At 37.5% G+C, this 21,927-nt stretch overlaps 1 protein-coding gene across 5 annotated transcripts in view; it reads left to right on the top strand.

The window, feature by feature from the left end:
• Window positions 1–21,927, top strand: part of LYPD6 (LY6/PLAUR domain containing 6) — a 128,011-nt gene that overhangs the window by 86,540 nt on the left and 19,544 nt on the right. For 2 of the 5 annotated variants that reach the window (XM_039855241.1, XM_039855242.1), the window contains 2 exons: window positions 6,619–6,717; window positions 21,251–21,381. In XM_039855241.1, the coding sequence (XP_039711175.1) occupies window positions 6,619–6,717; window positions 21,251–21,381 (230 nt within the window). Of the gene's footprint in view, window positions 1–6,618; window positions 6,718–21,250; window positions 21,407–21,927 lie in introns of all 5 variants that reach the window. The other 3 variants (XR_005651230.1, XM_039855239.1, XM_039855238.1) reach the window with 3 other exon arrangements.

Here is a 21,927-nt window from a genome sequence, read left to right on the forward strand (position 1 = left end):
GAGGATCACACTTTGATCACACAGTACTTTCACTTCCACTTTTCGTCTCCATCTCTGGATTTATCTCTTCTCTTTTATTAGTTTCATTTGGATCCTCTTCTGGATTGCCCTTGTGGTTATGAGAGCTAGATCTATTGGGTATATTTTGAGCTTTAGTGTTTGCCCTGAGGTATATTACTCTTTTGAAGTGTTCTGTTCGACAAACATTTTTTGATGGTCTGTGTATGTCAGCATTGTGATAGGTGTGAAAGATATAAGGGCAAATAAAACATAATCCTTGCTTTTGAGGATCTTAAAATCTACAAAATGGAGGCAGCCACTTGGACTGCTCCAATGCCACAGTTAGACTATTTAATGTCTACATGGTCTGGTTTGGATGTGAGACGATCTGAGGAATTCACAGGTGCTTTCAGTCCCCTTGACTCTGGGTCAGCAACTAACTCAGCTGCTTCATAGCCTTCTAATTTGAAATAAGTGCTCTAACTTTGTGAAGATTAAATGAAAGACTGTATACAAAGCACTCGGCACTGAACGTGAGCCATAGTAAATGCTCAATAAATGTTAGGGCACTCTTAAGTGTTAATTCCCACATTTCTAAAGTGGATAAAATAATGCACACCCTGTCGCATTATTTCGTGCACTAGAAATAATATTCGTAAAATGCTGGGCACATATGTAATAGACTGTCAGAGGCTTGTTGTTTACGATGTTGTAATTGGCTTAGACAGTAAACTGAGGATGCTAAAAATACACCACTCTAATTTTTAAATTCCAGATATGTTTTTAACAAGCAGCAAATCATTTCCTTAGACTTGTTGCTGCTGTGCCCTCTCACCAGTATAGTCTGATAACTCCTGGTTGATGGTATGGGAAGCTTATCTGGCTGTTTATGCATGGCTGCTTATTTTAGTAACATTCATGAAAAGAAGGTGCTTTGATACTTGCTCTGTTTCCTAGGATTGAATTTTATTCCTTTATACAAACAGCCATGCTTTTTTATTAGACTTGGTGAACAAAAAGCTAGGTTTCAGTCTCTTAGGTTTGATTCCTGGGATTTTCGGTTCCTGGGGGATTCTTTATCCTCTTTGGTGACAGACTCAAAGTCACTGGGCCGCAAAACAGACCCATGCCTGTCTTTCTCTGAGGTTGTGTATACACAGGGTGGGAAGGAAAATTGAGGGGATTGGATGTAAGTGAATAAGGATGAAACAAACACGAACACCATTCTGCCTCAGTGGTGTGGTGGGTCAGTGCCCAGGTCGAGTGGGCCCCTATTTGGAAAGCGGAATGGGATCTGGAAGATGAGCTCTGCCAGGCCAGACGGGCAGTTGCTCTTGCTCCCTAGAAGTTGGTGGAAGAGTTCCGCTCATGTGACCTCTGTTAATTAAAGAGAGCCCTGGCTGGATTAGAAAGAACTTGCCATACATAAAGAATCGGTGAGGTTTTCTGATATGGTTTTGAAATATGGAGAAGGACAGAAGAAGTCATTCCTGAGTTAGAGTATATACAGACAATTCGCCAGCAGGTCTGGCTGAGTTCTCTTTCAGAGTCTCTATACCTGGGGAGTCAAAGTTCTTACTGGTTTGAAGTCACCGTTAATGGGTCCTACCTGGCTAGAATTTTGTTTACTCTGCCCGCTTTCAAGCAGAATTAATTTCACATTTCTGTACCCTATTTCAGAAGTTTTTGGTGTTTGTCTGCTTGTTTTTACACTTTGATTTTTTTCAACGGTCATGGGCCCCTGCCCTGCACAGCACTCACTAGACTGTGTTTAGATGGAGCAGTCTCTACAAATAAGCAGGTTTCTGTAAAATAGTGACTCTAAAAAATATATGAGGGAAGTGTGGGATTATTTTGATCTTGAATTATTTATATAATCACCTCACTTTGTAGATGGAGGCACAAAGAACTTTCTTGGGTTCAGTGAGTGAGCCAGATCCATTAATGTTAGATAAAACTCAGAACTTGCCCAAGGAGAAACGCGGTAATGCTGGGGATGTGAAAAGATGCACAAATTTTTCACACCAGACAAACATAAACTCATTTCTTCTGGGCCCCAAACAGCCCTCAGAGATAATAAGTGGTGTGAGATTGGAACCTGGGCTGGGAAAGTTCAGCCTCCCGTGACTAATCTCCTTCACTCTCTTGTTCCCTAATCTTTGAAGTTTCTAAGCCCCTAAAAGAAAAACTTTATAGCTTTCAAACTTTAGGCACTATCCTCAATAACATTCTTTTCTATAATTTGTATGTTTTTTCTTTTTCACGTGAAAAATGATGAATTTTTTCCCAGCCCATAATTAAAGTACCAAAACTTAATAAATCCTTCAAAACAAGAGTTAGTGTTAACAAAAATGGAGCTACTTTTTTGGTTGTCAGCCATTATACGAGATAGCAGAATTTAACATACTGACTTCAACCTGTTCTTGGCTTCCATTTCTTTCCTTATAATAGAAGTCTTTTCTGAGATATCCAATTTTCCTCTGGTAAGACTTCCCTTAATCATATGGACCAAAGCACTATATTCCTGCAGTGGGCTTGCTCATGCCCAGATAAAGAGCCAATGAAGTTTTTTCATAATTCTATACTATGCAAGTCTTAGGGAGTAAGGGGACTTTCTAGAAAGGTACCAGGAAATGCATTTCTACCAGAAATATGTTCATGGTATTAACATTATATTGATGATACTTTGTTCCCAAGTGGACTGGCAAGGAAGATCAATTTATTAAATTTCTAGAAATTTTATATTTGCATCACTTCCAAAAATAATGGATATTAATTGGGCAAGAATTTAAAAATGTTTGGCTACATTACACATCAGCAGACATTTCAAAACAAGATTCTCTTCTCACCATGGTTTTGGGAACTGAAGGCCTTTGTCCAGCCAGGCAAAAGTTCCAAGAGATGGAAACAAAGACGAAATCTTTTCTGATGCCTTACAAATGAATATGGTCGGCTGAACTATGGCTGACCATGAAAGTTAATGGACAGATTATGTTACAGGAAGTAACTGGGCACTTTGGCATTTCTTTTTTTCTTTACAATCACCTTCTCTTGACCAAGGACTTATGCCCTGAAATACAGAGTACTAAGCTTATTAACTCTGTGATCAAGAGCCAAATTAGATTCATTCACAGCTGGGGCCACAACAATTTGAAACTTTACTTGCTCTGTAATGCTTTGAAGTAACAAAGAAAAAAATAGAACATCTCTTAGGAACCTCTTTGCAGTCCTTTTAAAATAACTTATCAGATGCAGTATCAGTTAGCAAGTTACTGGAGATAGTTGTTCAACTGTAGACTTTATTTTTAGCTAAATATTTTCAGAGGCAAGAATTTAACCATTAATTGGTGTTGTGCTACAATTATCAACTTAAAGCTGAGTCTGTCTGCAGAGATTTGTCACTAAAGAGGATTTGGTTATCCACTGGTCAGTACTGTCTGCCAAGATGTAAGTACAAGTTCCTATGAGCAAATATTAGAATGTCATTGTTGAGAATGCACACAGATATGAAGTTGTAGATTTAAAAATAAAACACCGAAAATGAGATCATTTGGTTAATTTTTAGTGATATATGCTGATAAACACATTCAGAGATAAAATGATTTGAAACGAAGCTTCATTTTGCTACCATAGTGTTTTAGGTCATATTCCTGTTTAAATTTTGATATTCTTTAAGTGAATTTCAGAGTCCAGTTCTACTTGTGTAAGAAATGACAGTATTTAATTTAATATGTCACTAGTCTTGCACAAGATAATTCTGAAGAGTCTATTAAATAATCCAAATTCGGAAACACTGCAACTTACTAACGTTAGGTTCTCTATAAGTTTATTCTTGGAACAGCTGGATTGTCAATCTGCATTCAAAGTTCTTAATTTCTGTGTTTGATGGGAAAGTTTCCAGGAATAACTAATCCAAAAAGCCAGCTAAAAGTTTTACTGGCTGCAGTGACAGACAGATAAAATTGGATACTTTAGTGAATTAATCATGCAAGCTGAAGTGGTATGGCTAGCTTGCAGTCATAAACCTTGTTGTATATGATCATTTTTTGAGAAATGCTGTTTTTAGACAAATAGTTTACATCTTTTTTTAAATCAAATTCTGCTTCAAAATTTACAAACTATTTTAAAGTTCTATCTTTTAAACTTATATATTAAATCTTTTGAAGTTGATAGTGAAACTATTTTTTAACATATCAAGTAGAATAATTTCCTAAAATATTTTGTATGGTTTTTCTCATAATGGCATTTATAAAAATAATTAAAATGTCCATGAAAATGTTTGAATGGCTTTGGAGTATGAGAACCTATTTTAAATTCTTCAGGCATGTGCTTATCTAAACTAGGCTCTTTCTACTTAAATGTAACCCACCTATCTATGTGGTGTGATGTCGAGATATAAGAATTATTTGTTTGTGGTTTGACAAAGTAGTTTACTTCTGTTTTATTATAATTATACGTTAGAGAGAGCATGTTTCCCATAGTGAAATTTCTTCATTGAGAATGAAATGGTTGGATGGCCATGTCTAAACTGCTTTCCATCCTCTATTTCTATGACTATCCATGCATACACTATCATTCTGTTTATGAATTTGAGTCACCAATTACTTGGAGGAACATAGAACAGTTAAATGGACCCCATGAAAGGTCCAGTTACCTGCCTTTTTAAGACAGTTTATGACTTTTGATCCTGCTAGTTTATTCAATATTGTCAGAGTCAGTTCTGTGAACTATTACAAGCAAGTGTAAGGATGAAAATCTAGGCAAGGTGAAAATCAAAGTTATATCTGGCCCATAATTCTGGCCTTAAGCTGATGCCTCCTCCTTCATTTATTTTTGATAACATACTTAATTGGTTCCATGTGGGTAAAGCAATTTACCCTGAGATGATTATTTCCTCCAGTGCGATATGCAGGCTCAGCCATCTGCGAGGGAGAACAGTTGGCTTCTGCAGATGAAGCTTTTGAGTGTTTGCAGCTTTCAAAAAGGCCAGGTAATTTTACAAATTAAACACACACACACACACACAAACACACACACACGTTCTGTTTATAAAATGCAAAACTCTAAGCAGCAAAACAAGCAAATGATTAGAACTAAGTAGCAAGTAAAGCACATCAGCGGGGTGAAAAAAAAAAGAACATTAGTGAAAAGGTCAGAGACAGCCTGGCCTGACATTCATTGTGGATCCTTGTCCTTAAATGCCAGTAAGGCCCTGGTGCGCTGCACTCTCTAGAGCATGACTCGACTTTCATGGGACTCCTTTCTGCCTGAGCATAAATGTAAGGCAGAGAATACAAGTACCTGGAGGACAGTCTCTTTGGAAGACAGGAAGATGCAACTCAGAGAAAGGGAGAGGCGAGCCTTCCTGGAATTATGCATCCCTCAGCTGGCCCTAGGAGACTATAGTGCATCCCTGTCCCTAGGGGGTCTCAGCATGCTGCCCCATGGAAGTTGGACATGGGCCCAAGACCCCCTTAGGAGGGTCACTTCTGCACAGGCAGTGTAGATTTTAGCAATGAAAACTCTTTTCCTAGTTGATACTTAACAATTCCCAGGAATTCTTAACCACGTCAGGTCTGACCAGGTAAAAATATTAAATTAAACCAAAGAAATTGCCACCTTCGCAGGTAAAAAATGGTCAAACATCAGGAAACTTTCTATGATTGAACCTAATATTGATATTTACATGTTGACCTGTCTACATAAGTTGATACATAAAAGCAAATAATTAGAAATCTGGAGTGCCTTTTTTAAATTGATAATTTTATTGAGATAACTATAGATTCATAAGCAGTTGTAAGAAATAATATAGAGCTTCCATGTATTCTTTAACCCAGTTTCCCCCAATGGGAACATTTTGAAAAACCGTAGACTAATAATATCACAGCCAGGTTATTAACATTGATACATCAATCCACTGGTCTTATTCAGAATGTCCCCAGTTTTACTTATGTTCTTTTGTGTGTGTGTGTACATATATTTAGTTTTACATAATTTTATCATGTGTAGGTTTGTGTGTTTATAACCAAGTCAAAACCCAAACAACTTCAATAGCACATGAATTCTTCCTGTTGGCCTCATACCAATCTCCTTCTAAACCTGCCCCCTACCATTGCAATCCCCACCCTGGCAACCATTAATCTTTTCTCTATTTCTAAAAATTTTCTCATTTAAAAAATGTTACATATAGTATATAACCTTTGGGGATAGACTTTTTTTTCACTCAGTATAGTTCCCCAGAAATTCATCCAAGCCATTGAATGTATTAATAGTTCATTTTTATTGCTGACTGCTGTTCCATGGTATGGATATAGCACAATTTGTTTAACTTTCACCCACTGAAGGACATTTGGGTTGTTTCCAGTTTGGGACTATTACAAATAAAGTTGCTGTGAATATTTGTGTACAGATTTTTGTGTGAAAATAAGTTTTCATTTCTCAGGGATAAATGTCAAAGAATGCAATTCTGAGTCATATTGTAGTTGCATGTTCAGTTTTTAACGAAACCTCCAGGCTGTTTTGAGAATCTTTTTGAAAAAATGAAAATGTCTAACTTCACAATGTAAGATTCTGTGCTAAGTCTAAAAAGTTAATCTTTTCTCTTGATGCTTTTTGTAGCCACACCATATCCTGGTGGATTTAAGTGTTTTACCTGTGAAAAGGCAGCAGACAATTATGAGTGCAACCGATGGGCTCCAGACATCTACTGTCCTCGAGGTAAATTCTCAGTTAACAGACTGGGGTCCCCAGAGCTGTCCATGAGCGAACATCCCCGTTGATCTTGATGCATGTATAGAAAGAAGCATGCTTATAATCTCAATTGCTCCTCCTGTCTATTAGCAGATTGCTTATACCACACCAATAACATCTTCAAAGACTCTCAGAGTCATAAACTGATTCATAAGATTGCCCCCTTTCTTGTGATGCATTGTTGGAGCTCCAGAAAAGGTGAGTGATACTTCTCACCCTCAGGCCCAGGCACATGCAGGACTTGAAGAGAATAACCAGCCTGTAACCCACTCTTTGAAGCATTAGTCATTGCATAGTAGCACTCTTTATGTAAAGTATGAATCGATGTTCATATAAAGATTCCATTTATTACATATCTTGCCAGAGGCTTCAATCCTGAGACTGCATGAAAGCTAGAATTCTAAATGTCATCATTGCGCAAATAAAAACCCTGAGCCTTTTAAACTATTAAGTTCTCTTTGAAGGATGCGACGGATGCCCAATTGAAGCATGAAAGTTTGACCCAAAAGCCCATTTCAAAATGAAGCAGATGCTTCATATTTATATTTCTTTTATCCTATTGGATTAAAAAAGATGGTTATATTTGGCTACAGAGTTACTGTTTTATTTTTGGAAGAAAGTCAATTCATTTGATGAGGATGGGGCATTTTATTGACAAATGCTTGAGTGAGTAGTTAGATGGGCTTCACTGCTGTTCTAATTCAGTTGTTAAAATGACTGAACTCACCGACACCAAATTTATTGTTTTTCAACATAATGCAAGAGTTCTCATACTCAGCCCAGTGAAAGGCACTCTGTTTCTCACAGAGGATTAGACATTGGGAGAGCCTAGAAACTGCAATTAAGAAACAAATGTCAGCTACTTAAGCCAACACTATTTAATCCATGAGTCTCCAGCTAGGCTGCCCAGTGGAGATCCTACGGGTCTTTTCGAAATCAGTGGAAACTGTGCCCTGGCTAACCCAGTGGTTCTCACACTTTGGTGTGATCATAATTCCTTGGAAGGCTTATTAAAACATAGATTTATGCCCCTACCCCTGTCCTTCCCCTTTTCTAGTTTCTGATTCAGTAAGTCCAAGACTTTGCATTTCTAAAGAGTTCCCAGGTGATGCAGATAGATGGTGCTGGTCTGGAGACCCTGTGTTAAGAACCACAGCTCCACACAAACTAAGCCATCATCTCTGAGATGAGGGCCCTGCCCAGTGTGTGTGTATAAATATCACAGGTAAATCTAATGAACAGTCAGGGCCAAGAACCACTGGGAGCTCTTCTCCACACTAATAGAAAGTGAAATGTGGTGTTGTCACCTCCGGATTCCTTTGGTTACTTTGTGGTGGAGATGCTAATGAAAAGGCCACAGAGAAGAGAAAAACATGCAGACACTAAAGATTGGCTTAATCACAGGTCATCCGGGTATTCAAAGATGATTCCTATCGCATTGCCTTCTGTAATCATATGATCATTTTGGACCCAGCTGATGTTCTCTAACATCCCCCAACATTTGGGTAGGTTGCTGATGGACGCGGTGAAACCACTGCTTCTCAAACTTAATGGCACAGTCAAATCACAGGGTAAATTTTAAAAACACTGATGCCTAAGTCATTCCCAGAGATTCGTGTATAAATGGTATGGGTGTGGTTGAGCATAAGGAGTTTTAAAAGCACCCTGGGTGGTGCTGATATGTAGTAACATTTGAGAACCACTGTCAGCAGCGACTGGATCACAACGGGATGATTTGCATGTATAGCCAATAACTTTTGGGCTGCTTCCTGCTGTGACAAAGCTGGCAGGTTAGCTTTTGATACAGAGCTACTGATCAGAGCTACTGTATAGGAAATGTGACAGTGCTTCTCTAAGCATCTCCCTACCTAAGAAGATGAGAAGGAAAGGAGAGACTGTGAACTGGGGCTCACTCGGGCTTTGGGCCTTATTTCATAGAGGCTCAGTCCAAGTCTGATGGTGTATGAATATATCCCTGTCACAAATCAAAAACAGGCACTGGTAGCACTCTGCTCGAACTCATCTCAGGGAAGGAGGAAGCTCTATCTCAATACTTTCTTTGAGGTCAAAATATATCCTTCCAAAGCACAGATTCTTAAAAGTATCTTAAGTCTTTACACAATTTCTCCTTTTCTCTTTTTCCCCCTCCCACTTTTATCTTTTTGTCCTTATATTTATAGGGGTAAATGGAAAGTGATGCCCTAAAGTTCATGACACAGAATCACCACGCACGGCCCTTTGGGAGATTATGCAGTAGAAGATAGGAATCGGGTTTCTTCTTTCAAGGAGCACACAGTTTAGCTGGAGAGATAAGATCTGAACATATTAAATGTCAAAAATAGCAGGGCAAAGGCAAGTGCCAAATGAAATGTGACATTAAATACTGTGGGAGTTTAAGGGAAGAATTGCTGCTTGGGGACTGAGGTGGCCAGTGACAGCATCATGGTCTGGGTGGATGGCGGTAGCCCTCCAGGTGGGCAATGGAAGTAGAAGATTGAAGAGGGCATGTTTTCTGGGATGTCACTCAGAGCAAATACGTGGAGACAGGGTTCCCCAAGTGTGCTTAGTCGACAGGGAGAGACCTGAACTGGGTGTAGCAGCTAGTATGTCAGAGAACAGTAGGAACGAATAGTGGAGCCAGGTTATATCTGTGGGGCCTTGAACATCAGGTGAGGCATGAGGACTAAAGCCTCACTCAGCTACCTTCTTGACCAACCCTATTGCCTGTGAGTTATTTATCCCTTTCTCTGGGCTTTCTCCAGATTTTTCTAACAATGAAAACAGTGTCATTATTATTAGATTAAAATATAAAATGTGTCTCACTACCGACTAACCCTTGACTTGATTTTTGTTTATCATTAGTTTGAAGCAGCTATAGCACTACCAACAGGCTTAGTAAGTGCAGCTATGGAAAAACATCCCAGCTTTCTGTAATATTCCTGGTTTTCTATTTACTTTGTGACATGTTTAACTAGGTTTTAGTTATTACATGATGTGACAATAACTTGTTAAAAGTGAAAAAACCATTTTATGTTAGTATTTACTCATCTCTACCATATAAACCCACATCCCAAGTTGCTTAGGGGAACTCCTGAATTTCAAGAATTTTCAAAAAGCTAAAGTCAGTCATGTGGATGTGCACAGAGACATTGTATTTTAGCAGCTGAGGTAAGCTTGCTTGCAGATTCAATAGACTTGTGAATCATCATTTGGTCAAATAAACATCAAGAAAGCCTTGCCCTAAGTAGAATCACTCTGACAGGCAATGGTGGCATCAACCAGCCACCTCTAGCTAACTCGGGTTCCTGTCACTCTTACTTTTGAAATGTGTGTTAGTAAGTACTTTCTCCTCCATTACTTTATTTTTGCCTCTGGCACTTACAGATTCATGGTACCATACTCCCTCTCTTGACATGAGAATTTAAGATGCCCCGTATAACTGATCACGTTGCTTCACTTGCTAGGCTTTCCTTTAGTCTTTGGTCTCTGAGTACTTCCTTTGCAATAACCTTAATTTCATCAACCCCTCCTTATAAATCTGTGCAATTTTCTTGACTATATAAATCAGATTGGGAAAGAATCTTGAAATCGTATCATACAAGGGACTATTTGAAAGAACTGGTAAAAGGAAAGCAAGAGTTGAATGTCGCATGCTCAGAGCCACGTGGTTTTTTGCCTGTAAGTTTTTTTCCGTGCTGCAATGTTAAAATCTCCTTGAGAGGAGGACCATATAAGTGTTTATTAAGAGTCTCTGGAATTAAATGTCAAGTCAGAAACATCATAATTTTTAGAAAGGCTTGTTCTGCAAAGGCTACCTAAGCCTCAAGGATTTAATGTTCCTTCTTAATTATGAAATGCAGATGTCTCCCTCTAAGGCAAAATCTTCATTTGAAATTATTGCTGATATAAAATCAGACCAAGAGAAATCTTGAGAGGGAGGGACACGTGTTCTTTTGGTTCCAACTTCTATGATGCTCACTGTTTTTCTGTGAAAATGAGGAAAAACCTGGGCATGTCACTTGATGACTCTTTCCATATCCATTAACTGGAATAAGCAAAAAATATAAATGTGATCCCAGCTCAGCTGAAGACAAGCCCATGGTTACACATTTTCAGGAAAGACTTCTTCATTGTTGACATTTTTTCCCCAGTCAGAGACCAGGCTGAGACAAACAATCTTTTTGTTTTACTTTATCCAGGGGGGATTTTTGTCTCTTTTAGGCAGCCTTAGGCAGGACATACCCATTAAGGTTCATACCATCCTACAGGGTCTCTGTTCTAGTTCTAAGCCCCAGGCCTTGCATCTTCTTACAGTTAGCATCCTCCCATCCCAGGGTAGACAAATCAATACCTTACCCAGTTGGTCCCTGGGATTTCCCTTACTTTCTGGAGAGTTCATTTGTACATTTACAGAAGCTATTGGTTATATGTTATTCAGCACTCTGGCTGCTATGTAGTGTGATGGTGTTCAGATGATCTATCTTGTCATATTGCTAAATGGAAGTCTTAGAATTCCTACTTCTTTAAAGTTAAAATTTTTTTTTTATTAAAGTTTAACATGCATACTAGAAAGTAAATAGATCATAAGCACAGAGGTCATTGAATTTTCACAGAACAAACATGCTGTGTGTCTGTTACCCATATTAAGCAATAGAACCCCAGAAAGCCCCTGGAGTCCCCGGTCATTATACCCCACCTACCAAAGGTAACACAATTGTGACTATCATTGAGCTTTATATAAATGGAATCATACAGAATGTACTCCTTTTCTCATTGTGGTTTTTATTTGTATTTCCCTAATAGCTAGCGATATTGAGCATCTTTTCATATATTTATTGGCCATTTGTATGTCCTCTAGGGAGAAGTGTCTGTTCAGGTCCTCTGCCCATTTTTTGATTGGATCTTTTGCTTTTTTGTTGTTATTGAGTCATACGAGTTCTTTGTATATATTGAGTATTAGGCCCTTATCAAAGGTGTTGCTTGCAAATATATTTTCCCATTCAGATGGTTGTCTCTTTACCTTGTTGACAATTTATTTTGCTGAGCAGAAGCTTTTTAGTTTGATGTAGTCCCATTCATTTATTTTAGCTTTTACTTCTTTTGCTTTTGAGGTCAAATTCATAAAATCCTCTTTAAGTCCAATGTCATTGAGTATAGTTCCTATGTTTTCTTCTATGCATTTTATTGTTTCAGGTCTTATATTTAAGTCCTTAATCCATTTTGAGTTAATTTTGGTGTGTGGTGATAGACAACAGTCTAGTTTCATTCTTTTGCAGGTGGCTTTCCAGTTTTCCCAGCACCATTTATTGAAGAAGCTTTCCTTTCTCCACTGTATGTTTTTGGCTTTTTTGTCAAAAATTATTTGCCCACATAAATATGGGTTTACTTCTGGACTCTCATTTCTGTTCCACTGGTCCATGAGTCTGTTTTGCTGCCAATGCCATGCCGTTTTGATTACTGTCACTTTGTAATATAATTTGAAGTTGGGCAGAGTGATGCCTCTAGCCTCGTTCTTTTTTCTCAGGATGGGTTTGGCAATTCGGAGTCTTTTGTGCTTCCATACAAATCTGATATAGGAAACGAATCTGATTTTTTGTTCTATTTCTTTAAAAAATGCTGATGAGTTGTTGATGGGGATTGCATTAAATCTGTATAATGCTTTAGGTAATATGGTCATTTTAACTATGTTGATTCTTCCAATCCAAGAACATGGAATAGCTTTCCATTTCTTTTCATCTTCTTCTATTTCTTTTAATAGGGTCTTATAGTTTTCATTATGTAGGTCTTTCACTTGTTTTATTAAATTTATTCCTAGATATTTTATTCTTTTTGTTGCAATTGCAAAAGGAATTATTTTTTCTACTTCTTTTTCTGGCACTTCATTATTAAAGTATAGGAAAGCTGTGGATTTTTGAACGTTGATTTTGTATCCAGAGATTTTAATGTATTTGCTTTTTGTTTCTAGTAGTGTTCTTGTGGAGTCTTTAGATTTCTTGATTTTTAGATCACTTGATTCTCTACCTCTATATAGAGAATCAAGTCATCCGCGAATAGTGAGAGTTTGACTTCGTTTCCTATATGGATGCCTTTTATATCTTTCTCTTGTTTGATTGCACTCGCTAGGACCTCCAGTGTTATATTGAATAACAGTGGTGATAGTAGACAGCCTTGCCTTGCTCCTGATCTTAGAGGGAAGGTTTTTAGTTTTTCACCATTAAGTATAATGTTGGCTGAGGGTTTGTCATATATGGCCTTTATTATGTTAAGGTACTTTCCTTCTATACTGATTTTGTTAAGAGTTTTGATCATAAATGAATGCTGTATCTTGTCGAAGGCTTTTTCTGCATCTATTGATATGATCGTATGATTCTTATTTTTTAATTTGTTTATGTGGTGTATCACATTCATCGATTTGCGTATGTTGAACCATCCCTGTGCCTCTGGGATGAAGCCCGCTCAATTGTAGTGTATAATCTTTTTAATATGTTGCTGTATTCGGTTTGCTAGTATCTTATTTAGGATTTTTGCATCTGTGTTCATGAGAGATATTGGTCTGTAGTTTTCTTTTTTGTGTGTTATCTTTACCAGGTTTTGGTATCAGAGTAATATTAGCCTCATAAAATGAGTTGGGAATTATTGCCTCCTCTTCAATTTTTTGGAAGAGTTTGAGGAGAATAGGTATTAAATCTTCTTTGAATGTTTGGTAGAATTCACTGGTGCAGCCATCTGGTCCTGGACTTTTACTTTTTGGTAGGCTTTTGATGATTGTTTCAATGTCCATACTGCTGATTGGTCTATTTAGATTTTCTAGTTCTTCTTGATTTAGTCTAGAAAGGTTATATTTTTCTAAGTACTGGTCCATTTCTTCTAGGTTATTAAATTTGGTATTATATACTTTTTCAGAGTATTCTTGTATGATCCTTTGTATTTCTGCGATATCAGTCGTAATTTCCCCTCTTTCATCCCTGATTTTGTTTATTTGTGTCCTTTCTCTTTTTCTTTTAGTGAGTCTAGCTGGGGTTTGTCGATTTTATTAACCTTCTCAAAGAACCAGCATTTTGTTGCATTTATTTTTTTCTATTTTTTTTTGTTTTGTTTTCAGTTTTATTAATTCTGCTCTAATTTTGAATATTTCTTTCCTTCTGCTGACTTTAGGTGTCATTTGTTCTTCCTTTTTTAGTTTTTTAAGATGAAGCATTAGGTTGTTTATTTGGGCTCGTTCTTGTTTTGGGAGATATGGCCAACAGTTAGTATTGACAGAAACAGTAGAAGCTAGAAGTTAGTGGAGTGACATTTTAAAAGTGCTAAAAGTTAATAACTGCCAACCTAGAATTTTATACTGAGACTGTCAGCCTCACTTCTCTGTACTTCCCATCTCTCTTTGTTGTCCTGCTAGCTCTGGGTTCCTGTTTGTGACTCCCAATTCCCTTGAGACTGACAAGAGCTCTGCTCAGCTTTTCTGCCCCTTAGCAGAGCTTTCTGCTTGGCTCCTTAGCCTCTCTACCTGTGCAAGTGCCTCAAGGGAAGAACAGGTATAGAATGTCAGGCTCAGCTCATCGTGTTGTGTTTCACTGGTACCTTGCTCTTCAAATCCTATCACCTTGATAGCTCTCCTATGTTTTTGCACAGATTGTTGTTGTTTTAATTTTGTTCGGCCTTTTAATTTTATTCTATTTTTTGTTAAGGAGGTACTAGTTAGTTCATTTCAGCTGGCATTACAATTCTCCGATTTATTCCTTACATTTGTTCCAGCAATTTTTTTAACCAAAAGTTTGATCATCCTCAATAAGATTGTTGCTTGAACTATTCCAGTTCATAGTATTTTTGTCCAAGTATTTCCTATTAACATGATTGCCTCAGATAGGAACATCCATCCAATGCTTTTACCTTATCACTTTTATTTTAACTACTGTCTACCGTAAAGTCCTGTTTATCCACTCTATTCCAATGTATTGCTGAAAGTTCTACCCTGTGCAATAAGGCAGAAAAAGGACATAAAAGGCATACAGATTGGAAAGGAAGAAATAATTATCCCTTATCACAGATGATTTTCTTTGTAGAAAATCCCAACAAATTTATTTAAAAAATTCTCAGAACTAATAAGTAAGTTCAGCAAGGTCACAAATATTAAGATAAACTCACAAAACTCAATTATACTTATATGTATTATGAATTAACGTGGTCACTGAAAATATAATACCATTTATAATTATTCAAAAACTTAAACTTCTAAATTATTTAGAAGTAAATCTAACAAAACATGAACAGGACATGTATGCCAAAAACTATAAATGCTAATAAAAGAATTCAAAGAAAACTTAACAAATGGAGAGAATCACCATGTTCACGAATTGAAGGACTCAATGTAGTAAAGATGTCAGTTCTCTCCAAATTGACATATAGGTTTAATAAAATTCCAGTCAAAATCTTAGCAAGATTGTTTGTCAATATAGATAAGATTATTGTATAATTCATATGGAAAGGTAAGAAACTAGAATAGCTAAAAACCATTTTGAAAAAGAGGAATAAAGTGGAAAGAAATTAATCTACCCTTTTTTCAGATTTATCACATGGCTACAGTAATCAAGATGGTGGTTTTAGCAGAGGGATGGAAACATAAATCAGTGGCACAGAATAGAGAACTCAGAAGTACACTCAATTTAGTTTTGGCAAAGCTGCAAATGCAATCCAGTGGAGGAAAGATAGCCTTTCAACAAATGATGCTGGAGCAATTGGACATCTATGGGCAAAAAATGAACTTCAACCTAAGTCTTACACCTTTTACAAAAGTTAACTCAAAGTGAATCATAGATTTAAATATAAAACCATATAATGTTCAGAAAAGAAATCACAGGAGAAAATTTTGGGGACCTAGGGCTAGGCAAAGAGTTCTTGGACTTGGGATAAAAGGCACAGTCTATAAAAAGAAAGATTGGTAAATTGGATTTCATTAAAATCTAAAACTTTTGTACTGTATAAGACTTTGTTAAGAGGACGAAAAGTCAAACTAAAAACCAAGAGAAAATATTTACAAAACACATATCTGAAAAAGGACTAGTGTCTAAAATATATAAAGAATTCTCAAATGTTAACAGTAAGAAAAATTTAAAAAGTTAGGGAAAGGACAAAATAGTGAACATATACTTCACTAAAGAAGATAAACAGATGGCAAATAAGCACACAAAGAGATATTCAACATCATTAGCCCTTAGAAAAATGCAGATTAGAAATACGAGATATCACTATACGTCTATCAGAATGGCTAAAATAAAAAATAACACCACCACCAAATGCTGGTAAGAATTGGGAGAAACTGGATTACTCGTACTTTGTTAGGGGGAGTGTAAAACAGCATGGCAGTTTCTTAATTAGCTGAACATGCAACTACCATACAACCTGGTAGTTCTACTAATGAACATTTATTCCAGATAAATAAAAATTTATGTTCACAAAAAAAGCCTCTACACACATGTTGATAGCAGCTTTATCAATGATATTTCCAACCTAGATGATATACTTTCAGTGGGGAAATGGTTAACCAACTTTGGTACATTCAAAGCATGGAATACTACTACTCAACAATAAAAATTAATAAACTTGTGATACACATAACATGGATAACTTTTAAGTGAATTAGGCTGAATGAAAATGCCAAACCCCATAAGTTTACATACCGTATGATTCCATTTATGTAACATCCTTGAAATGATGAAATTATAGCAATGGAGCACAAATTAGTGGCTGCCAAGGGTTAAAGAGGGGGTCGGAGCAGGAGGAGAGAGGATGTGAGTACAAAAAGTCAACATGAGGGATTCTTGTGGAGACAGAAGTGTTCTCTATCTTGATTGCACCAATGTCAATATCCTGATTGTGATTATACTATAGTTTTGTAATATGTTACCATTCAGGAAAAACTGGGTAAAAGGTACATGGGATTTCTCTGTATTATTACTCACAGATACATGTGAATCTACAATTACCTCAAAATCAAAAGTGTAATTAAAAAAACCAAATCAACCAGTAAAAAACAATTGTGCCAACGTTGAGAAACCTGATCTAGGAGGAAAGCCAGACATCAAATAAGGAAGCTAAGGGAGGCTGTGAGCCTGGTGTTGGGCGGAAAATCAAGGAAAGTTTCACAGAATTTATGTCATTTGGATTAAGCCTTGAAGAACATTAGGTTTCTAGGAGTAGAAGACAGGAAAAAAGATTTGTTGTGAAAAAATGGTCAAAAATTGTATCATAGTCTCAAAGTATCTAGTAAGAAACGATGAAGTAGTGTGGTGTCTAGATCAAGGAGAACCTTGAGTAATAAGTGCTGAGTTTCAGATGCCTAGCTTTGAGTTATAGATGTAATTAATGTTTCCAGCAGGGAAGAACAGTTACTCTATATTCTTGACACACAGCTTCAAGAGCAGAAATAGAACAATGGGCCATGTGCCGTCCACTCTGAAAGTCCAAATAAACCTAGCAGTCAGGCCTCCTTGACAGTTAGGCATCATTCATGAGTTTAAGTGTTATTTATGCTTTCATAGGCAGTGAACGGCATGATCTGACCTTGGTTTCAGTGATCTGTCTGGTGGTTGTCCGACACCTGCGTTAGAAAGAAGAGAGGCCAGAGACAAAGAAGACAGGAAATGATGGGGTCCTGCATTGGGGAAATATAAAACAAAACAGAAAAGATCAGATGAATAATGGAGACATTTTGGAGGACTTGGAGACACCCAGCTTGGCAAGAGAAGTCTCAGGTGATTCTAGTCGAAGATCGAGGTGCCACATCTCAGGATGTCCCTTTCTGAAATAGAAACACAGGAAGATAAACAGATGTAAGCGAGAGGGAAGTGGTGTGATTGGTTTGAGGCATGTGAGATTTAAGGTGCTGCTGGTGCTGCAGGAAATATTTGGAAATTTGGTTCTATAGCCCAGGAAAGAGAATTAGACTGAAGATATGAAAGATTGGATGAGGTTAATTGAGTGAGAGGAGGTTTCAGAAGTGTGCTTGGGAGAATAAAGACACTCAGGCCAGGGCAAGTGTTAGAAGATAAGAGACTAGAGATGTAGAAGAAAATCTAAAGGAAGACAAAGCTCTGAAGTCCAGGGTGAGGAATCCTGCAGAGCCTGGACCTGCAAAGAAATCCTATGAGATCAGACAGGAGAAGAGCGTCAAGTTGGACACTTAGGTGAACAGCCATCTCAGAGGAGGACCTGGAAGGAGCAAGGCAGAATGTGCAGGGCTGAGTGCACAGTAAGGAATCAGGCAGGGAGTGTGCCACAGATGACACTAGCCTTTTATTTTTCAATATAATTTGTAATATTGTGATTAAAGTTATTTTCCTGCCATTAAATTTCTTGTACCTAGTGAATTGTTCTCTAGCATTACTTTAATAATTACATTTATTTGTAAAGAAACCCAAACTAGAGGAGCCACAGAGAATAACTGTGTGGTGAGAGTTGTTTGGTCATTTTAAATGTCTCGTTTTAATTCAAATCATTTTACATATATTTTGTATATTTTGTTTCGATACAGTTTCTGTTATTCGAAACTGAATGTTGATGAGTAAATGGAAATTTACATTTTAGCTTCAGACCTTTTTTAAATTTCAGAACTAAGTTATGGAATCTGTGTACATATGTGTGAATTTCATGAAAATTATATTCTTTGTCTTCCAATAGTTGATTAAGCTTTTTTACGCAGTTCTGACTTTACTTGAATGCCTGTGAATCTCACAGTAAAAGATTTTTGTTTCACAACCTCTGGGAGTACCATGCAGTGCTGAATATGAGATTTTAGAGGCAGAAACTAACCTGGTAGAAATTCAAATCCATCTTTTATCTTTTAGATAAAAGCCTTTGAAATCCTTTTAGTGTGAAGCTATCAGCCGGCTTGATTCTCATATAACCTCATTACTAAACCAAGGATTATTCAAAATGCATGGAGAGCAATGCTCTGTGGCAGAAACTCAGTTTTTTATCAATTCTACAGTCCAGCGATAAGCCACATGTGGTCCGCCTAGTTCTACTTGGGAAATTCTGCCTGCCCTGCTCCTGCCTCCGTTGGAGATCTCAGTACAAATTCAAGGCTGTCACAAGTGCACTAAAGAAACCTGTTCAACTTTATTTGAGCATTTCCCAAACTTATTTAACCACAGGACCTTTTCCCACATTAACATTTCATAACTCACCTTGAGGTTTTTTAAGATGAGAAGGAGAAGAGATGCGTTTGAGGGATTGATGCTTCAGACCTGAAGTCTCTGGTGCTAAAAGTAATGGGGTATTCTCAATATGTCTTTGTTTTACGGATTGTACTTGGTGAAGTGGAAGAAAAAAATTCTTATCCACCTTCATCACTGATCGCCCTTCTCCCCACAGAATAGCAAGAATTGGCTTATTCCGTACTGGGTTTTTTTCATATTTTTCTGAAAAAAATAAAAGGTTCAACAGTTGTTGTCTGTACTTTCATTCAATGGAATAAGTTTTTAATTAATAAATTAAATGAGAGTTTGTTGGACATAAAAGTATGAACCAAAGGTAGTTATATCAGGTTCACCAATTGTTTTTCTAAGACTTAGCTAAAACAAGATAATTCACTACATGCGGGACAAATCTAATTTCTAAAACTGGAACCATTAATGATTTACTTATTCCATAAACATATAACCTTATCTGCTCAGATTTACATTTGGAACAGTAAAATCTCTGGCAGCTGCTCCTGGTTGTCTGCATGAAGAGGAGATAGAAAATAAGAACATTCCCCTTTTATTGCTTTCCTGAACATCTGAAGTTGGGGTGGGGTGAGAAAGGTGTACCTATCATGGCCATAAATGTCCAAGTATGATACCAGAGAAGTAAATCAGTCCTCTTTGGAAGGTGTTTTAAATCTCTTAGGTCACTGTCCTCCATATGTTAAAACCTGTCAAAGGCTTTAAAAAAAAAAAATCAGGAGAGCAGCCATCTCCTCTTCATCAGAAAAACAATCACGGTCACTCCAATTTTAAAATATTTTAGGGCTTTGGGAGAAATATTGCCAGACACAATGCTTTCAACATTTCTTGTGAGTACACAGAATGACCTTACTGACCCCACTCCTCTGAGCAAGCTAGAGATGTCTTGACCTGATCTCAACTGACAATTCTGGTCAGGGTGCAGTGTGGGGAGGGACAGCATTTGCGGGGAGAGCACCGAAACGGACTCAGCCCAGGTACACTCACCAAGAGTGTAACCACTGGGCAAGACGCTGTCTTTAGCAAGACTCAGTTGGAGGCTACTCAGGTTCCTGTCAAGTGTGGGTATCTAGAAGATTATTAAAACTCCCAGGATGTGTTCATGTGGTCTGTATTAGTTCATTCTCAGAGGCTAAAATTATTCAGCTTTCTTATTTGGACACCATACATTGGTTAAAAGCTGCCAAAATTATGACAGAATCTGGTAGGGAGAATTTTTATTGCCTAATAAATAATATCATAGAAGGTCATAATTCCATATTAGCCAGTAAATATCCAAAACGTGTAAAGTATGCAAAGTTGGGCCCAAGATATGGATGAAAAACAGCTCAGCGGCATTTCTTAAGAATTATTCATTTTCTTTTTCAATTTGAAAGTGGAGCAGCGGCATTCAACTAAATTCAGGCTTAGAAAGCTGAACACTGCCTGAAGAACTTAAAGAATTACATTGGTCAAGCCATTTTTCTTTAGTCTTTAAATTATAAGTTAAAAAAAATTATCCGTGAAAGTTTGGAAGAAATCTCAAGTTTTCAGCCTCTGAAGACTTTAAAAACTCACATCATGGTCTTCCTTCATCTGCCTTTTTAGAAAGACACTGAAATCATGCTAGGGAGAAATGATGCTCCGCAATTTAGGAACATCTTCATTGTTGGGGTCTTCTGTAATGAATTCTAGGATCCAGCTATGCTCCTAGACAAGAAGTTCTTTTTTGGGGGGATAAAGTCATTTTCTCCAGATACAATAAATCTATTTTTAATCATTCTGCTCTTGCTTGGGAAGAGCTGATTTTCAAACACACACACACACACACACACACACACACACACACACACACACACACACACACACACGCCTCTTAGTCTTTTACATCTCCTTGAAGATTTTTGTTACAGGCCTAACTTCTTGTCTTTTCATCCTGGGTTCTTTGAACTTTTTTTTACCATTTCATCTTCCTGAAAATTGCTATGACTCTCACACCCTTAAATCATCTTTCCAAGCTTCTCCTCTTCTAAAAATGAAAGTCAATACAGTGGCAAAATTTGTCAATAAGCAAAGAATGAAGCCTATTGGGGATTGCGATGGGCAGAGACCAATTGTCTTCAGAAGGCCCTCCTTCTTCTGTGGCGAAGTGGGGCTCTCCAAGCACATCTCCAACACAGTGTACGTCCCATGTGCTGTTAGATCTTTCCAGGATTTGTAGTGTTGACACTCCTTTTATCCTTCCAGGCAGGTTAGGTTAACATTTTCTAGGTCGATTAAAACATTTTCTCTGTTGACAGAGACCAGATACTGCTACACTCAGCACACAATGGAAGTCACAGGAAACAGCATCTCTGTCACCAAACGCTGTGTTCCACTGGAAGAATGCTTGTCCACTGGCTGCAGAGACTCGGAGCATGAAGGCCACAAGGTCTGGGCAACAAAGCAAGTGACCGGTACAGAATAGTCAGCCTTCTTCCACTTCAGACTCCTGCTCACAAGCAAATTCTTACTTCCCCATAGAGGCTATCTTTATACCATTATGAGAGTATGCTTCCTTTCCTGTTTGCTATAAAAAAAAAATAAAAGTTTATTTTATTTTTTTTAAAAATAACCAGGGCACAGGATAACCAGTATAAATTATGTAAATACAACATCAGGAAGGTACTGAAAATTATTAGAAGCCCTTTCTTTACTCAGAAGAAAGTCATAAAGCTACCGGAAAGAGGAGGAACGAGGGACCAATTATGTCCTCATAGTAAAGCATTGCAGATGTACTAACAATTCATTCAGCTGGGGATGGCCAAGGCAATTTAGCTTTGATAACTGTCTATAAAGTGGGGCTTGTGTTTTTGTGGGATTCTGATTCGAAGAAAGTATATGTTGGCTTCTGAGTCATTTCAGTAGGTGATGAGAGAACCCTCTCCTTGTGAGTTTGCTCCCCTGAAACTCCATCCGGTGCTTGTACAGAAGCACT

This window comes from Pteropus medius, unplaced genomic scaffold, assembly GCF_902729225.1.
Source record: "Pteropus medius unplaced genomic scaffold, Ma_sr-lr_union100, whole genome shotgun sequence".
NCBI classification, from domain to species: Eukaryota; Metazoa; Chordata; class Mammalia; order Chiroptera; family Pteropodidae; genus Pteropus; species Pteropus medius.